Below are 22,563 nucleotides of genomic sequence, written 5' to 3' on the forward strand. Positions count from 1 at the left end.
AGAGGGAGCAGGTGTGTGGGATGGATTGGGCAGGAGGCCAGGCGGTTGACAGAGGGCCTGGTCACAGAGGGTCTTGGAATGACCTCGGCTCTCACTGAGTGAACCAGGTGGCTTCCGGGAAGTCTGTGCAGGGGTGTCCCCTGCATCTGCTAATGACGCCATCTTTCTCACAGTCATGTGGGCCGAAGAACTCCAAACAAATCTTCTATAAGTCTATCTCCCCACTTCAACCTTCCGACTTATTGCCAAGACTTTTCTATTCTACCTTCCTATTCATCCATTCTCAAATGGTTGCCAAGCCCCTCTGTGGGTGTGTCCTGGAGGTCAGCAGAGGGTGCATAGCCTGGGGTCCTGCCGCCCTCTCCCCCAGCTCACACTCTGGTGCCGAGGTCTCTCCCACCCGCACCATCCTAGCATGGGTCCTTGGGTGGCCTGCATCAGCTCCAGTATGGATCTCTCCCTCCACTCTCTAACCCACCAGAAGAGTCCTCCCCAGACATGGCATCCTGGGCTCTGCACTGCCTGTGAGGCCCACTCTCTTCCATCGGGTGTCATACCCCTCCTGCTGCAACTTCGAGTCCCAACCTTTTTAGGCTGTCCCTATGCATGACCAGCTTCCCCTTAGATGCCCTGGTTTCACTCTCTTTCTGACTCCTCCACATGCCCCAATCCCAAGCGTCCCTTGAGGCGCATCTTAAGAGCTGTCCTATGACACAGCCCCACCTGATGCTCCCAGCCATAGGTTCTCTCTCTGCTCACTCCCTCAGCCTGTGTGTGCTTCGTATGACACACATCACTTTGTGCCTTCTCCTGCAGTTCTCTCTCTCCTAGGCAATGAGAGCCTCACAGGAAAGGGACGAGGCCTCATTCAGGAGAGTAATATCCAGAGAAGTCACTCAGTAAACACTTGTTGAATGAATAAAACACACCAATCACTCCTCACAAGTTTTATAAAGTCTCAACTGCAGCAGGGCTGTGATGCAGGGACAAGGATCCCTATTTTAAAACCATTTAACCTTGTTTCACCTTTGCTTGGCCTGAGCTAGTAACAAACCCAACCTCACTGCACAGCAGCTTTGGCAGGGCTAGCCTTCAGCTGATGCGTGCTTGCCCTTCCATGGGACGCATGGCCTCTCACCTTCTGCCGGTTTGTTTTGCTTGCAGTGGTTTCCAAATCTGTGTCTTCGTCTGATGCCACGCTGTCATAGTCGGGCTGATCGTTGTCTTGACTCTCAACGCTGTGCTGGTTATTGATGGTTTTCAGTATGAGCTCCACATTGTCTATCAATAAAAGCAAACAACTTTACTTCAGGCTTAAAACATTGCTTTTCTTCCAAAAAACTACGGAGAGGATTTTTTGGTTTAGCCATTTAAAAGACTTAAAGGGCTGAATGCTGTGCTCTTGCCTGTAATCCCAGCATTCTAGGAGGCCAAGGAGGAGAACTGCTTGAGGCCAGGAGTTTGAGACCTACCTAGGCAACACAATGAGACTCCATCCCTACACAATAATTTAAAAATTATCCAGGCCTGGTGTCACAGGCCTGTAGTCCCAGCTACTAGCTACTCAGGAGGCTAAGACAGGAGGATTGCTTGAGCCCAGGAGATTGAGGCTGCAGTGAACCATGACTGCACCACTGTACTCCAGCCTGGGCATCAGAGTGAGGCCCTGTCTCTAAGAGCAAAAACAAAGACAAAAACAAAATGAACAAGGACTGAAAGAAAATGACAGAAATGGCAATGTTATATTCACACCAATACAGAGATAACAGAAAAAGTTTTCAACCAGGTGGACAGCTACATAAGAGACTCCAGCATTCCTCTCATCTACCTGCCAAATATGGGCAAATTAAACAGATGGCTTAGGAAGGAACTGCTCAGATAAAGAAGGCAGGTTCCCAAGTTTCTAGAGATAGAGCCTAGCTCCAGGTCATGAAGATAAGGCTGTAGGTAATGGAAGATAAACTGTAATTCTATGAATACCTATAACATATTTACAAGGTAATGTCAATCAAAACAGAAAGCAAATTGTTAAACTGGAGCCAGAACCTAGGCACTCAAAGAATAGAAGCATTGGGCCGGGCGCGGTCGCTCACACCTGTAATCCCAGCACTTTGGGAGGCCGAGGCGGGCGGATCACGAGGTCAGGAGATCGAAACCATCCTGGTTAACACGGTGAAACCCCGTCTCTACTAAAAATACGAAAAATTAGCCAGGTGTGGTGGCGGGCGCCTATAGTCCCAGCTACTCGGGAGGCTGAGGCAGGAGAATGGCATGAACCCGCTTGCAGTGAGCCAAGATCACGCCACTGCACTCCAACCTGGGCGACAGAGCAAGACTCCGTCTCAAAAAAAAAAAAAAAGAATAGAAACATTGGCATTTAGTCAATTACCTGCATCTCAGTGAGAGAAAGAGATAGAGGAGAATGAATCAAACAAATACACATGTGCATGTTGCAGGGAGTGTCTATTCCATAGGGAGCAGGGATTATTCTAGAGGATCTAATACACTTTGAACAAAAGATTTCACAAACTACCCAAGTCTCTCTGATTTCTTTCAGGCAACTCAAACTCTGACTTCTAATATTGTTTCCCAGAGATGTTGAGGAAACAATGGATGGATGATATCTGGGTGATGAATTGTGGTTATTTAAAAGGACTAGGTCCTAGCTGGGCACAGGGGCTCACATCCATAATCCCAGCACTTTGGGAGGCTGAGGCAGATGGATCACTTGAGGTCACGAGTTCGAGACCAGCCTGGCCAACATGGCAAAACCCCATCCCTACTAAAAATACAAAAATTAGCTGGGCGTGGTGGTGCACATCTGTAATCCCAGCTACTTGGGAGGCTGAGGCAGGAGAATCGCTTGAACCTAGAAGGTGGAGGTTGCAGTGAGCCGAGACTACGCCACTGCACTCCAGCACGGATGACAGCGAGACTCTGTCTCAAAAAAAAAATAATAATAATAATAATAATAATAAAGGATAGGTCCTATTTTAACTGTTTAAATATTTTAAAACACATAAATATAATTACAGAATAGTCAATATATTCAATTTAGAAACTAATGAACAAGTAAGATAATCACTTATAGCCATTGTTATTTGTTGACCTATTTCTAGGTTTTTCTCCGAGCACTTATAGCCACACGCAGTCAATTCTTGTTATGCTTGGTAGTTATGTTCTTTTCTTTTTTTGAGACAGAGTCTCACTCTGTTGCCCAGGCTGGAGTGCAGTGGCGCGATCTTGGCTCACTGCAAACTCCGCCTCCCGGGTTCACGCCATTCTCCTGCCTCAGCCTCCTGAGTAGCTAGGACTACAAGCGCCCGTCACCACACCCAGCTAATTTTTTTGTATTTTTTTAGTAGAGACGGGGTTTCACCGTGTTAGCCAGGAAGGTCTCGATCTTCTGACCTCGTGATCTGCCCACCTCGGCCTCCCAAAGTGCTGGGATTACAGGTGTGAGCCACTGCACCCAGCCTCTTGGTAGTTATGTTCTAAAAAGTTGCTGTGACTTGGCCAATATTAGATCAGTGCTTCTGGGGTTATCAACCAATCAATATATAACCTTGTTCTACGTGTGTTTCTGTTTAAAGATACCTTATTTAATACATAGTATTGATTCATTAACATTGAACTCATGGCCAACGGCACTATAAATCATGCCTGAATGATGCTTATTTCACACACATTTCTCCGTAGGGCACATCACAGCCTTCTTGCACTTAGAAACACTAGACAGCACTTCAGGACTATGCTTGGGGGCCACTTTTTTTTTTATTGAGACAGGGTCTCGCTATGTCACCCAGGCTGGAGTGCACTGGCATAATCATAGCTCACTATAGCTTCTAACTCTTGGGCTCAAGTGATCCTCCTGCCTCAGCCTCCTGAGTATGTAGGACTACAGACACATGCCAACACACCTAGATAATTTTTAAATTTTTTGGTAAAGATGGGGCCTTGCTATGTTGTTCAGATGTGCACTTTTTTTTTTTTGAGATGGAGTCTCACTCTGTCATCCAGGCTGGAGTGCAGTGGCACGATCTCAGCTCACTGCAACCTCTGCCTCCTGGGTTCAAGTGATTCTCCTGCCTCAGCCTCCTGAGTAACTGGGATTACAGGCACGCGTCACCATGCCTGGCTAATTTTTCTTGTATTTTTAGTAGAGACAGAGTTTCACCATGTTGGTCAGGCTGGTCTCGAACTCCTGACCTCGTGATCAGCCCACCTCAGCCTCCCAAAGTGCTAGGATTACAGGCGTGAGCCACTGCGTCTGGCCAAGGAGACACTTTTGAGATAGGGTCACCCATGCTAGGGTGCAGACGTGATCATGGCTCACTGCAGCCTCAATCTCCTGGGCACTCAATTGATCCTGGGCGGGAGGGGGCCATTTTAAAACAGTGAAATGACCAATGAAAAGCACACAAATATGACTAACATGGCACTAAATAGACCACAGACACTTGTTTATAGCATGAGTGAAGAAACAAGAAGTCAAGGAGTCTCCTCCCTGTTCAATCTCAGCTGGAAACATGTGCTTTTGGTGACTCAATTTTTTTCTCTGCTCTGTACATTTCTTACAATGACCTTGAAAATGCTGTATTAATTTTGAGGTCACAAATTTTAGCAAGTAGATGAATTTGTAAATATGGGATGTGCACATGAGGATCAATTGTGTATTTATATTTACATGTGGTATACTCACTTGTACACACATATTTACATAAATATGTTTTCCTTACAAAACTGGGGTTATACAAAACCTTTTAAAAACTTTATTATTTGGCCAGGTATGGTGGCTCATGCCTGTAATCCCAGCACTTTGGGAGGCTGAGGTGGGCAGATCGCTTAAGGCTGGGAATTCGAGAATAGCCTGGCCAACATGGAGAAACCCCGTCTCTACTAAAAAATACAAAAATTAGCTGGGTGTGGTGGTGCACACCTGTAATCCCAGCTACTCAGGAGGCTAAGGCACAAGAATCACTTGAGCCTGGGTGGCAGAGGTTGCGGTGAGCCAAGATCGCGCCACTGCACTCCAGCCTGGGCGACAGAGTGAGACTCGTCTCAAAAAAAACAAAACAAAACAAAATCAAACTTTATTACTTTGTCTCATATAATTACTACCATAGTATAAATGTTTCTTCCCTCCAAATCTCATGTTGAAATGTGATCCTCAATGTTGGAGGGGAGGACTAAAGGGAGGTGTTTGGGTCATGGGGGTGGATCCTTTATGAACTGATCAATGCCCTCCCTTTGTAGTGAGTTCTTGCTCTATTAGTTCCTGCTAGGACCTGGTTATTATTGAAAAGAGCCTGGCACCTCCCTCCTCGCTCTCTTGCTTCTTCTCTCACCGTGTGATCTCTGCACATGTAGCACCCCTTCACCTTCCATGAGGGGAAGCAGCCTGAGGTTCTCACCAGATGCCCAATCCTCCAGTCAGCAGAATCATTAGCCAAATAAACCTTTTTTCTTTAAGAACTACCCAGTCTCAGGTATTCTTTTATAGCCACACAAAAGGGACTAAGACAATTACATATTCTTTTAAAAAAAGATAAGTATGTTTTTTTTTTTTTTTTTTTTTTTTGAGACGGAGTCTTGCTCTGTCGCCCAGGCTAGAGTGCAGTGGCGCAATCTTGGCTCACTGCAAGCTCCACCTCCCGGGTTCACGCCATTCTCCTGCCTCAGCCTCCCGAGTAGCTGGGACCACAGGCGTCTGCCACCATGCCCAGCTAATTTTTTGTATTTTTAGTAGAGACAGGATTTCACTGTGTTAGCCAGGATGGTCTCGATCTCCTGAACTCGTGATCCGCCTGCCTTGGCCTCCCAAAGTGCAGTATGTACTATTTTAAAATGTGACTAATTGTTCCTCTTTATTACTTAGTTGCTTCTAATGTTTGTGTTGTTCTACATATAACATCTCTGATGATTTCCCTTCAGTTAATACCTAAGAGTGGAATTATCAAATCAAAGAGCAGGTATTTTTTAAGACTTTGTTTTTTAAGTTAATTTTTTTTTTTTTTTTTGAAACAGAGTATTGCTGTGTCACTCAGGCTGGAGTGCAGTGGCACAATCTCGGCTCACTGCAAGCTCTGCCTCCCAGGTTCACGCCATTCTCCTGCCTCAGTCTCCTGAGTAGCTGGGACTATAGGTGCCCACCACCATGCCTGGCTAATTTTTTGTAGTTTTAGTAGAGACGGGGTTTCACCATGTTAGCCAAGATGGTCTCAATCTCCTGACCTCGTGATCTGCCCACCTCAGCCTCCCAAAGTGCTGGGATTACAGGTGTGAGCCACTGTGCCTGGCCCCCAATTTTTTTTTTTTGAGACAGAGTCTCACTCTGTTGCTCAGGTTAGAGTGCAGTGGCGTGATCTCGGTTCACTGCAACCTCTGTCTCCCAGGTTCACGCAATTCTCCTGCCTCAGTCTCCTGAGTAGCTGGAATTATAGGCGCGTGCCACCACGCCCAGCTAATTTTTTTGTATTTTTAGTAGAGATGGGTTTCACCATGTTGGCCAGGCTGATCTCGAACTCCTGACCTCAAATGATCTGTCCGCCTCAGCCTCTCAAAGTGCTGGGATTACAGGCGTAAGGCACCACGCCCAGGCCATTTGAAGACTTTAAACTTATCCAAAGACTCTTGTCACTGTGCCTTCACCAAAATTTAATAAACCTTTTCAGAACTTCCTTATTCCTGGTTGAACAGATAAAATCAAATTCCTGAACAGGAAAGAAGAACGAATGAGTTGTTGTCAGTTAATGATTACTGTCTTTGGGGAATGTGATACTGACTGAAAACTTAATTTTTATGGTGCATATTTCTTTTGCTTAAATGACTTACAATGAAAAACGTCTAATTTCTATAATTAGAAAAAACCAATATGGATACAGTAATAGGGCTGGAGAGGAAGGACATTCCTAAGCATGCAGACAGGACCTGGGCTACTGAACTAGACTCAACAGGGCACCGGTGAAACAGATGCTCAGAGCTCTCCTTATAATTGTATATCACAGTAATTCTCACCGAAGACATTTAAAGTTTATGGCAACAAATTTTAATTATGTTGAACTCAGTTTTGTAGGTAAGCAACAGCAGATATTATGCAGTTTCAATCAGGAAGAGTTTTTCTCCTTTTTTTTTTTTTTTTTTGAAACAGAGTCTTGCTCTGTCACTCAGGCTGGAGTGCAGTGGTGCAATCTCGGCTCACTGCAACCTCCGCCTCCCAGGTTCAAGTGATTCTCCTGCCTCAGCCTCCTGGGTAGCTGGGATTACAGGCGCCTGCCACCATGCCTTGCTAATTTTTGTATTTTTAGTAGAGAGGTGGTTTCACCATGTTGGCCAGGCTGGTCTCGAACTCCTGACGTTAGGTGATCCACCCGCCTCGGCCTCCCAAAGTGCTGGTATTACAGGTGTGAGCCACCACGCCCGGCCAAGAAGAGTTTATTTTCTTATGTCCTTTAACAAGATCTAAGCCAGAGTTTTGGGTTAATTTCAGGATGCAATTTTACAGGGTAGGTTAAGTGTCCCAAAACAAAACAGAAATCATATATAAGATAAATATGTGTAGCAGTTAATAACTCTGAAATATTGTTAATTCACCAGGGCTCAGACAGGTAAACTATTTATCACAATATACTACCAATAAAACTTACAGGGGTTGGGGCTGAGGGGAGGGAACCTAGAGGACAGGTCAATAGGTGCAGCAAACCACCATGGCACACGTATACCTACGTAACAAGCCTGCACATTCTGCACAGGTATCCCGGAACTTAAAGTAAAAAAACAAACAAAAAACCAAAAACCTATAGAACTGTCATGTTGATGACTGCTTTAATTAGTTTATAACTTTAACACCTGAGTCAAATTTAGAGGGCCAAAAAATGCAAGTGTTTGGAGGTTTGAGCAGTTACCTTTTGAACCCGAGAGAGAACTGCCCTGCTGTCTCCTCTTGGCGTCACTGAGAATGTCAATGACCAGCGTGGCAAACTCATGGGCGTTGAACCGAGCTAACTTCTGTCTGCCCTAAAGGTGGGAAAATAATTGGAAATATTTCCCAGTGTAAAAATATATACATAAATAGTCACATAAAACTAGTGAGACTATTGACAGACTTCTGCAAATACTTTCTTCTAGCATGATCAAAGTACAATTAATCCCAGCCATAATCAAACCAAGTTAATGCTTGTTTTCCATATGAACAGTTTAAAACCATTTATATAAGAGAATTTCATAACAAATGTTATGGCATTTCTCACATATGCATTGTTCTCACAATGCAGATCTATTTTGGTAAGCAAAAATAAAATGGGTCTACTGAATGCTTTTCTTCTATTAATGCTTCAGTTTGGAAGTAGACCCAGTAATAATAAATTAATTTTGAGGGGAATTTTTAAATTTTAAGTTAAGGCCGGGCACAGTGGCTCACGCCTGTAATCCCAGAACCTTGGGAGGCTGAGGCGGGAGGATCACTTGAGGTCAGGACTTTGTACAAAAATTAGCCAGGCATGGTGGCGGGTGCCTGTAATCCTAGCTACTTGGGGAGGCTGAGGCAAGAGAATCGCTTGGGTCCGGGAGGTGGAGGTTGCAGTGAGCTGAGATGGTGCCACTGCACTCTAGCCTGGACAACAGAGCAAGACTCCGTCTCAAAAAAAAAAAAAATTTAAGTTAAACAAAATCATAGTCTAGATATTCCCTATCCTTATATATAGCTGCTAATTATAAAGACTAAAACACCTTCATAATTCATTCAACATTTCTCCTCTTGATGGATGTGTTAGCTGTTTTTAATGCTCTATTGTATACAGTGGTGCTTTGACGAAAATCACGTGCATAAATCTATTTTTATTTTATTAGAGCATATTCTCAAATGAGAAATTCCCATGTAAAAGGATGTACTTAATTTTGAGGCTTCTGAAACTGGTAAACAAATTGCTTTTCTAACATCTACAGCAATTTAAAGTTCTATCTGTTGCAAGAGAAAGCTCAGCTTACCACATCCTTACCAGTTTGGAGTATCCTTTATTATATATTTTATTAATTTGACTGATAAAACTTGCACTAATGCTTTTAAGTTGCTTTCTTAGATTACTGACAAGGTTAAACATTTCTTCACATTTGTAAGCCATTTATATTTCTTCTGTGAATTGTTTCATATTCTTTCCCAGTCATTTATTTATAGTCTATTGTTTTTCTTATCAATTTGGGGGTTGTGTGTGTGCATATGTATAAAGGATATTAAATTTTAATCAATCAAAACATTTAGAATAGTTTTCCTGGGAAAAATGAAACATGACATCAGCCATTCCCCAACTACTATTCCTTTCCAAACTGAGCCACTTGCCTGATTTCGTGTTGATGAGTACTCAGGATTGACCGGAAGAAAGGGGACGACCGTTGTCTCGGTTACCAGGGCGCTGTGGTTTTGCGTGGCAAGCCAGACTAGTCAGAGGAAAGAGCCAGAGACAAACCTCATCACGCCTGTGTGCCACTGCTCCTGGGAGGCACAGCTCACGCACTACGAGGGGAAACACACTCTGAAGCCAACACACGCAAAGGCAAACGTCGACACTCGCACCATCAGGACAGCAGAAATTGGACTAGTAAAACACTGAGCCTGGCAGCTTTTCACTGCCCACTGATAACAGAAGCTTATTAGATAAAGCCACGTCAAGTCACCTGCATCCGTCTCTCGCCTGTCAACTTCATCGTACACATCCATGGCAAGTTCTTCAAACAAATGATTACTTAGCTGAAAATAAAAAATATCAGGAACACAGGGGACAACGATTAACACCAGGAGGACAAGAGGGAACTGCGACTTAGTCACCCTTTTATTGCCTACGTCTTATCCAATGCCAGTGTTTGGTACATACCCACTGTTAAACAGACATAACATTTTCAAAATCGTACAGGGCCTCTAGAAATGTCTGCCAACCACAGCAATTTCACTACTTTATGACACAGACAGAGCTGCTGCTATTAAGGAGCTAAGAGGCATCTGAAGTGCATCATCTCAGAAGTAGGTTCCAGTTCTCTACTCTTCTTGTGATATCATCCTGTAAGCCTCCTTTTCTGCACTTAAAAGTGCTTATCAGTTCCCCAAAGTATAAGGGATCCTATACCCTTGCAAAAACAGCCAGGCTCAGTGGTGCACACCTATAATCCCAGCACTTTGGGAGACTGAGGCAGGTGGATTGCTTAAGCCCAGGAGTTCGAGACCAGCCTGGGCAACATGGTGAAACCCCGCCTCTACAGAAAATACAAAAACTAGCTGGGCGTGGTGGTGCACACTTGTAGTGCCAACTACTCAGGAGGCTGAGGCAGGAGGATCACCTCAGCCCAGGATATCAAGGCTGCAGTGAGCCAAGATCACACCACTGCACTCCAGGCTGGGTGACAGAGTGAGACCCTATCTCAAAAAAGAAAAAAGAAAAGCAAAAGACATGCTGTTTTGAGGATAAAATGTGCCCTTGCACAAAAACGTGACCCAGACCTCAGCTGAGTTTCTTTGCTCTCTTTCTCAGTAGCAGTCCTACTGCTTCAGTCTCCAGAAGGAAGCTTCCTACCAAAGCACAGTCTGACTCTTCAGCACACAACAACCACCTCACAGCCTGCAGTGCCTCCCTGGGCACATGGAGGATAATTGAGGTCTTCCTGGCCCAGATGAGGTTAAGCCTCTTCTGGGGTGGCTCCGCCTCTCTCTGCACTTTCTGCCTCATGAAACATCTTGACACGTGGTAGTTGTGACTCTTAAACTGTCTGACATCTGCTTTGGGAGGGCAGATGCTGAATCTGTTATATTCCCTATTGGGTTCCTTACATCCACACATGGTACCTCACACTTTAAAAGTGGCCAGAAAAGAGGCACTGGCTGGCCAGAAGGGATTTAATGCAGCAATTTAAAATGCTGGCTACAGGCTGGGTGTGGTGGCTCATGCCTATAATCCCAACACTTTGGGAGGCAGAGGCAGGAAGATCACTCACTTGAGCCTGGGAGTTCAAGGCTGCAGTGAGCCACGATGGCACCACTGCACGCCAGCCTGGGTGACGGAGTGAGACCTTGTCTCGAAAAAAAAGAAAAAACAAGTGCTGGTTACAGAGACCTCATAGGAACATGTTAAAATGGGTACCATATATTACTGAGTGAAAAAAGCAGGTTATAAACGTCTACAATTATGATTAAGTTCCAGTTTTAAAAAAAGATATGCATATAAAATAAGAACTGAAAGAAATGTACCAAAATATTGAGCCTGACTCCATTAAGAGTATAGCAATGAGGATGGTCCCCTTTCTCTATTTTCCAAATCTTCCCAAATGTGGTCGCACTATAATTAAAAACAAACCCAGAGAGCCTGTTGCTAGACAAGATGTTGAAGGATTGGGAGCTTGACTTTGCTTCATAAATATCTAGTTTCTTCCTCCATGGGACTACAAGCTAATGTTATTATTACTAGCAACAACTACAATGGCCAACGCTGATTATGGGCTTATATCCCAGGCACTGTGCTAACAGTATCATATTTCACTTATAACACCTCTATGAAAACAGGAACTACTATTGTCCTATTTTTAAGACAAGAAAACTGAGGCAGAGAAGATAGTAGCTTGCCTAAAGTCACAAAGCTAGTGACAGACCTGAGATCCAAGTTTACATCTTTGAAAATGCTAACATTTACTCATTCAAGGAATACATTAGCCTTTGTGATATTTCTCTCAGTTCATCAGGAGGGAGGGAAGGAAAAGAGAAAGGAAAGAAAGGATGAAGGGAGGAAGAGAGGGAGGACAGGAGGAAGATACTGGAGGATAAACACTGACCTGGCGCTGATAAGATGGTCACCTGTGAGAAGGAGACCACAGGGTGAGGGTCAACAAGTAATGGTGGCAGCCCACTCTGAGCAGTTCTGGTCGGCAGCCCCTGCAGGATCCTTATCTCCCTCTTCTATGAGAGGATGCCAAGGCACAGGGAGGCTAGGAAGCTTGGCAGGGCTGAGATATGTACTGACCAGTCTGACCCAGAGCTGCAGCTCTTGAGAGCTATACTAGACTCTGTTCCAGGTCTTTACTTCATGCCTGCCACGTGCTAGAGATATTACAAGCATAATCTCAGCTTTCATGCAGCTTCCAGTGAAGCAAATGTAGGATAGTCTAAGAAAATGTGGGTTTTTATCTAGGTTTGAATTATTTATAATAAAATTTACTTACAGATTGTGAGTAATTGAAAGGAAATCACACAATATTTAGTGCTATCTGACTCCAAAGCTTATCATCTTGATCATCTTAGTTTACAACTTCCTTAAAGCAATAAAACATACAGACACACAAAACTGTAGATACAGAACACAGAGACACCAAACAAATTGCATAAAACACATTTATTTCATAATACAGTTAAATACTAGTAAGGATAAATTCATTTAATGGAATATTTAATACTGAGTATTATATGAAGTTTTAGTAAAGGGTCTTCTGTGAAAACAGAAATGAGGAGAAAGTCATAAATGAGGGAAGCTGCAATGTCAGAGTCAGGCTTTGGGAAAGCCGCTACCTACACTGGTCAGATTTCAGGTCCTTGAATCAGAGAGATGGAAGCTGGGAAAGGCAAACGCTGTAGGCAAAGGAGGATTCCTGGAAGAGGACTTGAATGTGCAGCTCATGGCCTCAGAGCGTGTTAATCTAAAGACACACACACACACACACACACACACACACACACACACACACACGGAACCAGATGGGAAGCAGGGCAATCTCTGAAAGGTGAGAGCTGAATGATGCCCTTACAGGTTACAAAAAGAAGTTAAGAATCTTGGTTCTGATCCAAAGAGCAATGGGAACAGCTGAGGAGTATACTTTGGTGGTTAAAGTGGAGAGAAGTGCCCTGGTGAGGCTTCATGTGAGAGAACTAGACAAAGAGAAGTCAATCCCAGAGAAGTAGATTTCCCAGGGCCTTGAGGCCTTGGGCCCTTAGGCCTTTCCTAAGGCTGAGGTGGGCAGTCTGGAAGAAAGACACAGGCTAAAGGGAGGTTGTGGCGCAGAGCCGGCAAACTCTGAGCACGCACGTGGGCCAAGACCACTAGCTTTTAACAGCAGAAATTTAAAAAGCACTGATGAATGGCATGGGATGGGAAAGAGGGTTACAATATGGCTGGATCCAAATGGCAGCCAGTGAATCTATGGGACTCGCCACCATTTCAGCATCAGCATTTACCAGCTCTAGAACCCTGCGTGGCTAAGTCACCCCAAGAACGCGTGCCCTACTTACTCATGACACTGAGAGGAACTAGGGAAGTCTCCTGAGGAGAACAACTGCCTAATGCCAAAGGTGCCATCTGCACTTGTTACATGATAGAGAAAAATGAGATTATCTGAAGCAGAACCAATGAACTGAATATACTGAACTTAATAGTCCTTGTGGTCATCACTGCTGTATACTCAACAGTCTGCTTCTAGTTTAACAAATAAAAGTATGAAATAAAGTCATCAGACGCAATAGGTAACCTGCATTGAGAGTAGGTATCAGCAGGGTGCACTGATTCTCATACTAGAGAAAACCAGTACAGAGAAATACTCACAGATTGAAGTTTCTTCTTAGCAGCTTTTGCCAATTCAGACAAATCCAGGCTGCTAAGAAAACATACAAAGCTAATAAGCAAATAAATAAAGCCAGACTTGTGAACTCTGTAAAGTTTAAGACACCCAAGAGATAAAAATATTAATTACAGTTCATGGACCATGTTAGAACCAAGCATTCTACAGCCCAATAGAGTCAGTGAGGAGCTCTAAACAGAACAATCTGGTGAAAGTAACTCCTTCTGAAATACCACAATCATGTAAGTGTTAAAGAGGGAAAAAAAATCGTCCACCAACTAAACGACAAAAGCTATTGCCAGGTTACCTTCCAGGCCCTTATGTGAGGAGTCACAATTTTTGAAGTATTAAAAAAAAAGCATGATATAAGAAAATATGTCGGGCTCGATGGCTCCCGCCTATAATCCCAGCATGTTGGGAGGCCGAGGTGGGAGGATCACAAGGTCAGGGTTGTTTTTTTTTTTTTGAGATGGAGTCTCACTCTGTCACCCAGGCTGGAGTGCAGTGGCGCAATCTCAGCTCACTGCAATCTCTGCCACCAGGGTTTAAGCAATTCTCCTGCCTCAGCCTCCAGAGTAGCTGGGATTACAGGCGCACACCACTGTGCCTGGCTAATTTTTGTATTTTTAGTAGAGACAGGATTTCACCATCTTGGCCAGGCTGGTCTCGAACTCCTGACCTCGTGATCCACCCGCCTCGGCCTCTCAAAGTGCTGGGATTACAGGTGTGAGCCACTGCGCCTGGCGAGGTCAGGGGTTTGAGACCAGCCTGGCCAACATGGTGAAACCCCATCTCTACTAAAATTACAAAAAATTAGCCTGGTGTGGTGGCACGCACCCATAGTCCCAGCAACTCGGGAGGCGGAGACAGGAGAATTGCTTGAACCTGGGAGGTGGAGGTTGCCGTAAGCCTAGACTGCACCATTGCACTCCAGTCTGGGCGACAGAGCAAGACTCTGTCTCAAAAAAAAAGAAAGAAAGAAAGAAAAGAAAATACAAGGCCAGATGTAGTTGCTCGTAGGGAGGCCAGGGCAGGTGGGTTGCTTGAGTCCCGGAATTTGCAACCAGCCTGGGTAACATAGCAAGACCCTGTCTCTACCAAAGCAAAAAAAAAAAAAAAAAAGGGAAGATGTAAAAGATCGGGATGGCAAGATTATATCTGGAATAGCAGTTAGTCATTTCATAAACTCTTGACAGTTTCCGTGCAAAGGTAACTTGCAAAACAAGGGTTTAAGGATCATTCCTGTAGCAATGAACTCATCTGCTCTTATAGACCAGGGGTCAGCAAAATTATGGCCTTCTTTTTGTTCAGTTGAGCTAGGAATGGTTTTTACGTTTTAAAATGTTTGGGGGCAAAAAGAAAAAACAATATTTCATAACGTGAAAACTATTTGAAATTCAAATTTCAGTGTCCAGAAATAAAATTTCACTGGAATAGACACACCCATTCATTTACAGAGTGTCCACAGATGCTTTCATCTACAACAGTAGAGTTAAGCTGTTGCAAAAGCGGCCATATTACCCACAAAGTCTAAAATATTTATTAATTGGCCCTTGAGAAGAAAAGTCTGCCAACCCCTGTCATAGATAATGTAATTTCCTATAATACAGAAGTATTCTGTAAATAAATAAATACAAAATACTGTCACAACTGGCTAAAACAGTGACAATATCACTGGTTTCAATTTTCCTATTAGTAAAATTGCTACTTGTGCTCCTTGAAACTTAAGTTTTATATAGTGGTTTACTTACAGCCGTCTTATTTCCAATGGTATAGCCATAAAAGAGAAAAATGTATGGGCTTTGTTAAACACAAAATATAATATACTTAAACATAATACAACCAAGGAAATAGTAGCGATAGACAAAACTAACTGGTATTTCAATGAGCTTACCTGTCTGCCATTTGAGGTATTATAAAGTGCTGTCCATTTTTGTGATCTGAAACAGAAACCAAGTCAAAATTTTGTTCATAGAAATGTTGATAAGATCTGTAAAGGAACATCACCATTATTTCCTCAAACTAAGTTTTGCGATTAGTATTTGTGCATAATGACGAGTCATGTTGCTAGACTAGCTAAAAATTCCTGAAGACCCAGCTAGTAGTAAGGCTCATAGCCTTGTTTTTTTCTGGTACAAAGGTCCAGGCATCATTTAGCAGAAACCTATGCTCACCCCAATCCTTACGATTAGTTTGCCCTCAGTGTAACTGACAATCTTTGGCCATGGAAAGTGTGCTGAGGGAGCTGAATCAGCTCACAGCAGGTGTCCATCAGCCCACGGTGTGGGACAGTAGATGAGCTCTAGGCCTTGCTCAAATGAATCTATTAGTATAAAACAGTCAGGGCTGGGACAGGTGGCCTTTGCAGATCCAGACAGGGACTCCATCTGCAAGGAAGCTTACTGACTCAGCCCTAATCTAGCTCCTGGAGAACACTGATCCATGTGCCAATGAATAACGCCACTATCAGCACTCCTATGTAGGTTTTTCTTTAACATAAGTCTATCTTTCTTCTGGGTAAAGACTCAGGAGTAGAAATGCTGGGTTATATGGTAAATGTATGTTTAACTTGGTAAGAAACTGCCAGACCTTTTCCCTTGAGTAGCGCTATCACTTTGTTTTCCAAACAGCAATGTGTGAGAGTTACAGTTGCTTCCTGTCTTTCCCAGCACCTGTACTTTCAGTTTTTGTTTTTAAAAGTTTAATCATTCTAATAGGTATGCTGTGGCATCTCATTGTGCTAATGACTAATCATGCCACGCTTGTCTTCATGTGATTTTTTTTTTGCCATCCCATATCTTGTCTTTGCCCAGTTTTTATTGGGTTGTTTTCTTACTGTTGAGTTTTAATTTTAATTAATTAACTTATTTATTTATTTGAGACGGAGTTTCACTCTTGTTGCCCAGGCTGGAGTGCAATGGCGCAATCTCGGCTCACCGCAACCTCCGCCTCCTGGGTTCAAGCGATTCTTCTGCCTCAGCTTCCTGAGTAGCTGGGATTACAGGCATGCGCCACCACACCCGACTAATTTTGTTTTTTCAGTAAAGATGGGGTTTCTCCGTGTTGGTCAGGCTGGTCTTGAACTCCTGACCTCAGGTGATCTGCCCGCGTCGGCCTCCCAAAGTGCTGGGATTACAGGCATGAGCCACTGTGCCCAGCTTATTTATTTATTTTGAGTCAGGGTCTCACTCTGCCCCCCATGGCTGGAGTGCAGTGGCGTGGATCTCGGCTTGCTGGCAACCTCCACCTCCTGGGTTCAAGCGATTCTCATGCCTCAGCCACCTGAGTAGCTGGGACTACAGGTGTGCACTGCTACACCCGGCTAATTTTTTAATATTTTTAGTAGAAACAGGGTTTCGCCACATTGCCTAGGCTGGTCTCAAACTCCTGGGCTCAGGTAATCCACCTGCCTAGGCCTCCCAACGTGCTGAGATTACAGGCGTGAGCCACCGTGCTCGACCTGAGTTTTTAAAATTCTTTGAATATTCTAAATATGAGTAATTTGCTGGATATGTGATTTCCAAATACCTGTATTTTCTCCCAGTCTGTTGCTGGTCTTTTCACTTTCTTAACTAGTTTTCTCAGAACAAAACTTTTCCTTTTTTTTTTTTTTTTTGAGATGGAGTTTTGTTCTTGTTGCCCAGGCTAGAGTGCAATGGTGCAATATTGGCTCATTGCAACCTCTGCCTCCCGGGTTCAAGCAATTCTCCTGCCTCAGCCTCCCAAGTAGCTGGGATTACAGGCATGCACCACCATGTCTGGCTAACTTTTTGTATTTAGTAGAGACGCAGTTTCACCATGTTAGTCAGGTTGGTCTCGAACTTCAGACCTCTGGTGATCCACTTGCCTCGGCCTCCCAAAGTGCTGGGATTACAGGCGTGAGCCACTGCACCTGGCCAAAAATTTTCAATTTTGATGAAGTATAATTTATCAATATTTTCTTTTATGCATTGAGTTTTGGTGTTATATTTAAGAGGTTTCTTTTTCCCCCTTGCAGAGGCAATGTCTTGCTCTGTCACCCAGGCTGGAGTACAGTGGCACAGTCATAGCTCACTGCAGCCTCGACTTCCTAGGCTCAAGTGATCCTCCTACTTCGGCCTCCCAAAGTACTAGGATTACAGGCGTGAGCCACCAGACTCAGCTGATAGCTAAAAGCTTTCATCCAAGATCACAAAGATTTTCTCTTATGTTTTCTTTTTTTTTTTGAGACGTGGTCTCACTCTGTCGCCCAGGCTGGAGTGCAGTGGTGTGATCTTGGCTTGCTATAACCTCCACTTCCTGGATTCAAGCGATTCTCCTGCCTTAGCCTCCTGAGTAGCTGGGACTACAGGCATTCACCACCATGCCTGGCTAATTTTTGTATTTTTAGTAGAGACGGGGTTTCACTATGTTGGCCAGGCTAGCCTCAAACTCCTGACCTCAGGTGATCCACCCGCCTTGACCTCCCAGAGTGCTGGGATTACAGGCGTGAGCCACCGTGCCCGAACCTCTTACGTTTTCTTCTAGAAGTTTTACAGTGTCAGGTTTTACATTTAGATCTATGATCCTTTCTAGTTTCGGGGTAAGGTGTGAGGTTTAGGTTGAAGTTCACTTTCCTGCACATGGATGTCCGGTTGTCCCAATGCATTAAAAAGACTATCCTGGGGCGGGTGCAGTGGCTCATGCCTGTAATCCCAGCACTTTGGGAGGCCGATGCGGGCAGTTCACGAGGTCAGGTGACCAACACCATCCTGACTAACACGGTGAAACCCCATCTCTACTAAAAATACAAAAAATTACCTGGGTGTGGTAGAGTGCGCCTATAGTCCCAGCTGCTCGGGAGGCTGAGGCAGAAGAATCACTTGAACCCGGGAGGCCGAGGTTGCAGTGAGCCAAGATCCCACCACTACACTCCAGCCTGGGTGACAGAGCAAGACTCCGTCTTAAAAAAACAGAAAAAAAAACAACAACAAAAAACTATCCTTCCTCCACCACTGAACTGATTACCTTTGCACTTTTGACAAAAATCAATTGAACATATTTGTGTGGATCTATCTCTGGATTCTTTATACTGTTTCAATGGTCTATATGTCTATCTCTTCATCGATATCACAGTCTTGAGAACTGTACAGCTTCATAGCAATTCTGAAAAATTGGGTGCTGTACTTCCTTCCACATTATTCTTCTGCAAAATTGTCTGGGCTACTCTAGTTCCTTCACCCTTCCATTTGAATTTTTAAATTATTATTATTATTTTTGGAAATGAGGTCTCACTCTGTTGCCAAGGCTAGAGTGCAGTGGCACGATCATGGCTCACTGCAGCCTCAACCTCCTGGGCTCAGGTGATCTTCCCACATCAGCCTCCTGAGTAGGTGAGACCACAGGCATCCACCATCATACATGGCTAATTTATTATTTGTAGAGATGAGGTCTCACCATGCTGCCCAGGATAGTCTCAAACTCCTGGGCTCAAGTAGTCCTCCTGCCGTGGCCTCCCAAAGTGCTGGGATTACAGGCGTAAGCCACTATACCTGGCCTCCATTTGAATTTTAAAATCAGCATGTCTATGTCTAATAAAAAAATCCTCAATTGAAGTAAATTTATACATTTATTAACTTGTGGAGAATTGACATGTTATTGAGTCTTCATATCCATAAGCACAGTACATCTCTCCACTTATTCAGGTCTTCATTGATTTCTTTCATCAGCAGTTTTTGGCATATAGATACTACATGTATTGTGTATTTCATTAGATTTATACCTAAGTATTTAATTTGGAGCTTTTTAATTTTTTTGAGACAGAGTCCCGCTCTGTCGCTCAGGCTGGAGTGCAGTGGCGAGATCTCAGGCTTACTGCAACCTCCACCTCACAGGTTCAAGCGATTCTCCTAACTCAGCCTCCCGAATAGCTGGGACTACAGGCGCCCACCACCATGCCCAGCTAATTTTTGTATTTTCAGTAGAGACAGGGCTTCCCCATGTTAACCAGGCTGGTATCGAACTCGACCTCAGGTGACCCACCCCCTTCTGCCTCCCAAAGTGCTGGGATTATAGGTGTGAGCCACTGTGCCCAGCCAATTTGGAGCTTTTATTACTGGTATTGTTTTTCTAGATTCAGTTTCCAATTGCTCACTGCTAGTCTAAAGAAATGTGATGGATTTTTGGCAGGGTGCGGTGGCTCACACCTGTAATCCCAGCACTTTGGGAGGCCAAGGCGGGTGGATCACCTGAGGTCAGGAGTTCCAGACCAGCCTGGCCAACATGGCGAAACCCTGTCTCTACTGAAAATACAAAAAATTAGCCAGGCATGGTGGGGGGCACCTGTAATCTCAGCTACTTGGGAGGCTGAGGCAGGAGAATTGCTTGAACCCGGGAGGCAGAGGTTGCAGTGAGCTGAGATCACACCACTGCACTCCAGCCTGGGTGACAGAGCAAGACTATCTCAAAAAAAACGGAAAAAAAAAAAATATATATATATATATATATGGATTTTTGGCTGTTGACCTTGTATTCTTGCAATCTTGTTTAACTCAAGGTTCTGGAAACCTTTTTGTAGGTTCCTTGTGATTTTCTACGTAGAAATCATCTCATTTGAATGGGGACAGTTTGATTTCTTCCTTTTCAATCTGTATGCCTTTTATTTATTTTTCTTGCCTCTTGGCACTGGTTAGGATTTCCAGTGTGATGTAGAAAAGAAATGGTAAGAGTGGACACCCTAGTCTTTCTCCCAATTTGAAAGCAAACACAGTCTTTCATCATTAGATACTGTTTATCAGATCAAGGAAGTCTCATCTATTCCTAGTTTGCTAAGAGTTTTTTTAAAACATGAATGGATGTTGAAGTTTGTTGAATGCTTCTTCTGCATCAACTGATATGATTACATAGTTTTTCATTTTTACTGTTAACTTGATAGATTACATTAACTGATTTTTTTTTTTTTTTTTTGAGACACAGTCTCGCTCTGTCGCCCAGGCGGGTGTGCAATGGCGCAATCTCAGCTCACTGCAACCTCTGCTTCCCGGGTTCTAAGTGATTCTCCTGCCTCAGCCTCCCAAGTAGCTACATGCATGCACCACCATGCCCAGTTAATTTTGTATTTTTAGTAGAGACGGGGTTTCACCATGTTGGCCAGGCTGGTCTCAAACTCCCGACCTCAGGTGATCCACCCACCTTGGCCTCCCAAAGTGTTGGGATTACAGGCGTGAGCCACCGCACCTGGCCTGATTTTCAAATATTAAATCAGTCTTGCCTATCTGGAAATCCCACTTGGTTATGTTGCATTTTTCTCTATTTTTTTTGAGACAGGGTCTCACTCTGTCACCCAGACTAGAGTACAGTGGTGCGAACACAGCTCACTGCAGCCTTGACCTCCTGGGCTCAAGCAATCCTCTCACTTCAGCCTCCAGAGTAACTGGGACTACAGGCACGTGCCATCAGGCTAGGCTGATTTTTTGTTGTTGCAGTTTTGTAGATGGGGTCTTGCTATGTTGCCCAGGCTGGTCGCAAACTCTCGGCCTCAAGCAATCCTCCTACTTCGGCCTTTCAAAGTGTTGTGATTACCACTGTGAGCCACTATGCCTGGTCTGTATTACTATTCTTCTTCTTCTTCTTCTTCTTATTATTATTATTATTATTATTATTAGAGATGGAGTCTGACTCTGTCGCCCAGGCTGGAGTGCAGTTGCACAATCTCAGCTCACTGCAACCTCTGCCTCCCAGGTTTAAGCGATTTTCCTGCCTCAGCCTCCCAAGTAGCTGGGATAACAGGCGCCCACCATCATGCCCAGCTAATTTTTATATTTTTAGTAGAGATGGAGTTTCACCATGTTGGCCAGGCTGGTCTCTAACTCCCCACCTCAAATGATCTATCTGCCTCAGCCTCCCAAAGTGCTGGGATTACAGGCATGAGCCATCGCGCCCGGTCTGCTTTGTATTTTTTTTAAATTATCCTTCAATGTCTGTGGGGTTTATAGTGACAACTCCATCTGTACGCGCTCCTTTTTGTCAGTATTGCCAGACATTTATGAGTTTTACTAATCCTTCTGAAAAACCAGCTTTGGTTTCATTGATTTTTCGCTACTGTTTCCTTCTTTCAGTTTCATTGATTTTTCGCTACTGTTTCCTTCTTTCAGTTTCATTGATTTCTGCTCTTTACTATTTGCTGCCTTCTGTTTGGTTCAGGTTTATTTTGCTCTTTTTTTTTTTTTTTTTTAAGTTTCTTAAGGGAGGAGCTTAGATTAATAATTTGAGGCTAGGCGCGGTGTCTCACGCCTGTAATCCCAGCACTTTGGGAGGCTGAGGCAGGCAGATCATTTGAGGTGGGGAGTTAGAGACCAGCCTGGCCAACATGGTAAAACTCCATCTCTACTAAAAATACAAAAATGTGCCAGGCATGGTGCTGCATGCCTGTAATCCCAGTTCCTCAGGAGGCTGAGGCAGGAGAATCACTTGAACCCGGGATGGGGAGGTTGCAGTGAGCCAAGATCGCATCACTGCACTCCAGCCTGGGTGACAGAGCAAGACACCGTCTCAAAAAATAATGATGAGAATGATTTGAGACCTTTCTTCTTTTCTAAGGTAAGAATTTAATACTATAAAGTTTCCTCTAAGCATTGCTTTGGCTGCATCCCAGAAATTCTGATATGCTGCATTTTCATTTTCGTTCAGTGGAAAATATTTTTTCCCTTAAGACTTCCTCTTAGATCGATGGATTAGTTAGAAGTGTGTTGTTCAGGGCCGGGCATGGTGGCTCACACCTGTAATCTCAGCACTGTGGGAGGCTAAGGTGGGTGGATCACCTGAGGCCAGGAGTTCGAGACCAGCCTGGTCAACATGGTGAAACCCCATCTCTACTAAAAATACAAAAATTAGCTGGGTGTGGTAGCACGTGCCTGTAATCCCAGTACTAGGGAGGCTGAGACAGAATTGCTTGAACCCAGGAGGCAGAGGTTGCAGCGAGCCAAGATTGCGCCACTGCACTCCAGCCTGGGCAACAGCGCGAGG

At 44.1% G+C, this 22,563-nt stretch overlaps 1 protein-coding gene across 31 annotated transcripts in view; it reads right to left on the bottom strand.

Moving 5' to 3' along the window:
* Positions 1 to 22,563, bottom strand: part of GIT2 (GIT ArfGAP 2) — a 66,860-nt gene that overhangs the window by 22,140 nt on the left and 22,157 nt on the right. For 21 of the 31 annotated variants that reach the window (XR_010147757.1, XR_008538363.2, XR_010147758.1 and 18 more), the window contains exons 8-13: positions 15,476 to 15,521; positions 13,566 to 13,617; positions 9,670 to 9,742; positions 9,335 to 9,432; positions 7,905 to 8,016; positions 1,139 to 1,281 (exon numbers count right to left, since the gene is read on the bottom strand). Coding sequence is in view for 24 of the 31 variants with exons in the window: in XM_054663514.2 (XP_054519489.1) it covers positions 1,139 to 1,281; positions 7,905 to 8,016; positions 9,335 to 9,432; positions 9,670 to 9,742; positions 13,566 to 13,617; positions 15,476 to 15,521 (524 nt within the window). In the remaining 7 variants the exon portion in view is untranslated. The remainder of the gene's footprint in view (positions 1 to 1,138; positions 1,282 to 7,904; positions 8,017 to 9,334; positions 9,433 to 9,669; positions 9,743 to 13,565; positions 13,618 to 15,475; positions 15,522 to 22,563) is intronic. The other 10 variants (XR_010147756.1, XM_063784918.1, XM_063784910.1 and 7 more) reach the window with 1 other exon arrangement.

This window comes from Pan troglodytes, chromosome 10, assembly GCF_028858775.2.
Source record: "Pan troglodytes isolate AG18354 chromosome 10, NHGRI_mPanTro3-v2.0_pri, whole genome shotgun sequence".
Lineage (NCBI taxonomy): Eukaryota > Metazoa > Chordata > Mammalia > Primates > Hominidae > Pan > Pan troglodytes.